The sequence below is a fragment of the Haliotis asinina genome, chromosome 15 (genome assembly GCF_037392515.1).
Source record: "Haliotis asinina isolate JCU_RB_2024 chromosome 15, JCU_Hal_asi_v2, whole genome shotgun sequence".
Classification (NCBI taxonomy): Eukaryota; Metazoa; Mollusca; class Gastropoda; order Lepetellida; family Haliotidae; genus Haliotis; species Haliotis asinina.
In genome coordinates, this window is record NC_090294.1 from 20,199,741 (window position 1) to 20,205,743 (window position 6,003).

At 39.4% G+C, this 6,003-nt stretch overlaps 1 protein-coding gene across 1 annotated transcript; it reads left to right on the forward strand.

Moving 5' to 3' along the window:
* Positions 1–2,517, forward strand: LOC137265915 (nicotinamide N-methyltransferase-like). Its single transcript, XM_067801390.1, has 3 exons — positions 1–316; positions 917–1,121; positions 2,049–2,517. Exons 1-3 carry the CDS (start codon positions 163–165, stop codon positions 2,488–2,490), a joined length of 801 nt encoding a protein of 266 aa, XP_067657491.1. The 5' UTR covers positions 1–162; the 3' UTR covers positions 2,491–2,517.
* The last annotated feature ends 3,486 nt before the right edge of the window (positions 2,518–6,003 follow it).

The window sequence follows — 6,003 nt, forward strand, 5'->3', positions numbered from 1 at the left end:
AAAGTGTAAATAATAAGTGAAAATGATGTGTGAAATATAAATTGGTAAGTTTGGAATCGGTTACACTTCAGTGGCTGCTTGTTGGGCATCTCATATGTGTCGAATGGTACTGAATTGATATTTCAGTTAGAAGTAACTTCAAACACGTAAGAAGATCGAACAATGGCAGATAAAGAAATGTTCAACTGCGATGACTACACAACACACTTCGACCCAGTGTCTTACCTGGAGATGCTGACATCTGTAAAGCCCCAGCCAGGCTTTGAAAGCCTAATGTCTTTCGTGATGACCAAATGTCACAACGCATTTGACTCGGGTAAAAATCCACGTTTATGATGATAAACAGTGTCTCCAGTTTCTATGTTTGCCAGATGTGCCTCGAGCAATATCACAATATGTATGTGTGCGTGCGTGCGTGCGTGTGTATGTGAGTGTGCACCTTCACAGTCAAACGTTACAATCTAGATTTGTTTCCAACTTATGCAGGATCCCGACATGACCACGATTATGTGTTAAACATCACTTTGAAATAGTAATGATATCATGTATCGCAAAAGAGGAGCACATTATGCAGAGTCATTTGTTCCCCCTGCACCAATGTTACTTTCTACTGCAGCCATAGTGTCTCTTTAACGCAAGAAGAATTTGACGTTGAAATGCCACACCCCCACACCCGGCTGACTTGGGATTGTTTTCGGTCGCTTTTAGCAGGCAGTATTCGGGAACGAGGTGGGGCGTGGAAGGGGTACAAAATATTGGTTTATGTATTGTACACATTTGGGGAATCGGTCGCGTCTTCAGTGTGGCGAGAGAGCGCTTTAACCACTAGGCTAGCCCACTGTCCCGAGTATGGGCTAAGAATCATTTCCTGGATCATTTTCAGGTCACAGTTACCTGTCGAAATACTGTCTTGCAGGTAATATCAAAGGAAAGACGCTCTTGGATATTGGGACAGGCCCAACAATACACACCATCGTCAGCGCAGCTCAACACTGTGATAACATCTTCTTGGCTGAGTACTGCCAGGGTAACAGGGATATCTTAAAACACTGGCATGACGGATCTTTACCGTTCAGTTATGATGAAGCATTTGGAATTGTACTCGCACAAGAAGGGAAAAGGCAAGTTAATAGTTTTGTTTTGTTTAATAGCAATATTTTGCTGCTACATGTTTAGCTCAATAAGTAGATAATATTTATTACGTTATGTTAAATTTGAATTTGAAAACCATTCTGCTTGTAGATTTGAAGCAGGCACCCATGCTTTAATAGCAATTACGTTACGTACATAAACACAAAACACAACGTTTTTATGGTTGGTAATTTACCTCGTTATCGTTAAGGCTCAAAGCAACCCAGCTGTCTGGATCCGAGTGAAAGGCATGGATGTATTCAGATTCATTTGTGTAAACAGTTTTATTAGCACACGTGTGAAAACAACCCGTACGCACTGACATAATGCACAATAAGACTAGGGCTGGGACGGGTAGAAAATGTGGAATCGAGTACCCGCATGCACTTACCCAATCGAGTACCCAGAAATGTGAAAAAATGCAGCGTTTCGGTCAACTTTCTGTATAATCAATCACAATTTGACAGAGATTGTTATAGAAAACTCCAAAGTGTGGCAACCGTGAGAGTAACCTAGTACCCGCCCCAGGCCTAATTAAGACCCCATTTATGGGGAAAGAATGGTATTAATCCCAATAAACTCTAGATCAGCTTTCCTTTGTTGTGTACAACAGAATCACTCTGAAAGCAAAGACTGCAGACACTTAGAGGTTTTCTCTGTGAGTTATAATCACGTGTTATCATTGTGTCATAACGAGTACAGAAGAAAATGACTGTCAGAAAGTTTAATGGTAGGTATTTTCCACAATGTAATATCAATAATAAAAGGAAGATGTCCTTGCAAGTTCTCAGTTACCTTAGACCTAATATTCCACTGTTTGTTTGGGTGATCAAATTGGCAGATCTCTATAAAGAGGATGAGGAACATGTCCTTGGGAACAGCTTGCATTATGATAGATTTTACTGTTTATGTCACAGCAAAACTGACATCCCTGAGAGGGAAGCAAGTATCAGAGACAAGTTAGTTGGGATTCTACACTGCGACATTAGGGACAAGAACCCGTTTTCTACCAACTTCATCTCGAAGGTAGACATCATAACATCATCCCTATGCCTGGAAGCAGTTGCCACTGATGTGACGTCCTATGAAGAATGCGCCAGGAATATGGTCGGTATGCTGAATCCTGGTGGTCACCTGGTCATCTTTGGATGTGTTGGAGGAACCTTCTACACAGTGGGGTCAAAGCGGTTCAGCAGTTTTGGGATGACGAAAGATGATTTGAAATCCACATGGAAGAAGGTCGGAATTGAGATCATTTCCTTCGACGAATGTTTACTCTCCAAGGAGGAGAATCATGACGTTGATGTTTTCTACGGCATGGTTGGGAGAAAGATTCCAGACACTGAGACCAAGGTTTGATGTGGATTAAAACAATTATAACAACTATTCGTTCATTGATAAGTTAATTGAATTACCTGCACACGCACACGCACACGCACACGCATACGCACACACACATGCATACAATTACAACCTTTTCTAAAGAAAAGGAAACGTGAATATTCGAGTTAGAATTGGTCTTAAGCAACCCATGGATGTTGTGAAAGGCGACTAACGGGATCGAATGGACAGGCTCGCTGACACAGGACATGACATCCCCATCGCATCGATCTGATGCACATGATGTTGATCTTGCTGGGTTGTCTAATCCAGACTCGATTCTTTACTTTTAATACAGATGGGAAACTGCTCAGTGCGGTGATAAACGACAAGTACATTGCTTTCATTCCTTAGATATACATCTGAATGGAATCCACACATTATGGAATAAAATCTCATTTGGTAACGAATACGTTGTTTGGTGTCTACTTCATAATGATCGTAAACACATGTTCACGATGCTGGAAGAATTACACTACCGACTCTATCAGAGAATTCTTTTGTATGAGGAAAGAATTTATCACTTGTATATTTGTAATGAATGCTGCACACGATAACAAAAATATGATTCTTTATCTTTTAATCTTCTTAAAGATCACATATACTCTAGCAAGTACATAAATCACTCATTGGAATCGTTATAAATGAAATCCTGACATTAGAAGTACTCATTTCGAGCCTTAATTACCTTATATCGACGTTTTTGACAACAGTGCACAATTCTCAGCCGCGAACGAAATTTCAACCAATCAAAGGGGGATGTCTTTGTGACGTGATATGAGGTATAGATATGAGGGCCTATGCACAGAGCCTTTGTAGATTTGTTAAAACCTGAAATCGCCACAGTTGTGAAAAGTGAAAGGTATATGTTCTCACAATCCACTGTCATTTAGTTTTGTTTCCTGCTTTGCCTTGTTTCCTAGTTACAACTTTTTTTCATAGACGATTCTGTCAAAATATCACGCTGATTGATCAATTACTTTTTTCCGGATTTGTCAAAAGGTAGTGTCTATGTATGTACATTTACTAATCAATACAGAATACACCCTGTCGTGTCTGTGTCTGTGTAAACACAACACCCTTCTTCCAGGGGACATATATAACGTGCCACACCACATTTAACCTTTGCTTATAAGTTTGGTACAACCCAAGTGTGATATAGTAACAGATATGTGAAGTATCAGATATCCGAGGCTTGCCGAAGATAGTTTTATCTTTATCAACACGTGTCGATATAACTGATATCATCAGACAGCAATGTCAGGGCATTGTGCAAAATCTACTATCAAAACGATATCTCCTAGGATACACAAGCGGTATCTTCCGTGGAACACAGCTTTGGATGACAAAAAACCGTTAAAACACAGCTCGACGACTGTTGAGCACAGACATCCATACATCTGCTCTCTTCATCTAAAGGTGCTTATTGTCGCCTGATATCTGACATGTGCCTGCAAAGAAAATTGGACCACTTTCTCTGTTTACATTTTCCGCAGACTTAATTACATATATTGCTGGCATGAAGTTGCAGGTGGAAGGAACCGATATATTGTAAATATCTACATGTTAAGCAAATTCCTGTTTGTCTTTAGATTTGGCGATGGTTTTATCAATGGAGAATACTGAATGTTTTGTCCAAGGGTATGGAGTACCATGAACAGACTGTTCCTCAGTATATTTCGTACATTGAAAACTCATTCTCTCAATCATTCACTTTTCACACTCCCACCCACCCCTCCACTCACTCACTCACTCTGACGGCCAAACGACGTACAGCATGTGTACCTTGTCCACCAACCAGGCGAACTGACCAGCAGAGTCTGTCAGTTTGGGAGTTCGTTTATCTGCGTTATGTAATGTCTCCTGATATCTGAAGCGCCTCCAAAGGACAATGGACCACTATCTCTGTTTACATTTCCTTCAGACTTACATATATTGCTGGCATGAAGTGCAGGAGGGAGGAACAGACACATTGTTAAAGGGGCACTGATGCGGAGCATTTTCCGTGGACTGGTGTAAACTTTTGTTATTGTTTTTTTCCCGTGAGTACCCGGATGATATCCCAGAATTCGTGACTGGTTCGTGACCTCTGCTGCGCAGTCCGTAAGCGCAATTGATAGTTTAATTATATACAGATCAACTGAGGTGAAGTCAATTGTACTTCATTACAAATGTATTATGAAAACAAATGAAACACTTTGAAGGTTAATCATCTGCCAGTGGTAGAAATGGTAAAAAACTATTAGGACGGAAAAATAACGAAGCCAATGTACGTCTCTATATTTTGTCTCATAACCCTAATTAGTTTATTGTCATATTTGTATGATTCTGAAAATTAAAAAAAGAACACACGATTTGCTTATACTCATAGTAAATTTCTAACATAACAGCAACATTTATACATTGTATAGATTGCCAATGTGGATCCAATTTCACATACATACGCGATCTAGTGTGTGTTTTCTGTCATACAGATTCTGCTGAATGCTACAACAAATAAATTAAAACAAAATGCAAACAATGAACGTAAAACAGACTAATTTTATAGCAACAGTGTCAGGCTACTACCTTGTTCAGGAATGTATCCATCAATATCCACGTAAAAGAAATCGTATTCCATTCATCTGCAGCTGGTAAATAATCCTGCTCTGTGTCGCGTGTCTTACAACTGTCTCATTTGCGAAAAAGTAACACATCGTTTCACGTCTTTCGTTGGTGAAAACTAGATAAACCTCTCATTGGTCTCCCAAGATAGCACACCTGGCAACTAATTGTATGATGTCCACTATTCTAAGTAATTTAGTTGACCAATATTGAGCAATCAATCAACGCAAGGGTGGTTAATTTTTTGAAGGGAGGATGTTGTTTTTGCACTCACACTTTACGACAGGGTGTAGTCATCTACACACACTGCCTTTTGACAAATCCGCTAGAAGAACAAAAGTAATTAATCAATCAGTGTGTTATCGGTTAATCCTTTGATCGATGTTTGTTTTTGTAACTCAGCTGATAAACCCTCTTGCATCACTTACATGCACATATTACATAACATACAATACATTTGCCATTACAGACCTTAATTTATAATGTTGAGTATTTACTCCAGACAGGAGAAATGCCAAATGGGAACCTTTGTTGAGTAACCGAAGTGGTGTTGCTACTAATTATACCTGTTATAAATTCATGAATTGACCATCAAGAGAATGATGACAAATAACACGTGTAGGTTTACACCATCAAACGCGAGTTACAGCAAGGAAGATGTAATCTCTGTGTCGCATGCAGCCTGAAAACACTTATGGGCCGAAACTGTTTTGAGGATACCAACGGAATTTCGTTACATAAGGAATACACACAGGCATTTGCTGTGTACTTTGGTAAATAAGTGAAATAAGTTTTTTTTACGTAAGACAATTTTCAGATTTCTCTACCAAAGCCAAGGTCATCGTTTTTTTTGTTTACGAATTCAAATAAATCAACTGTGTGTTTTAT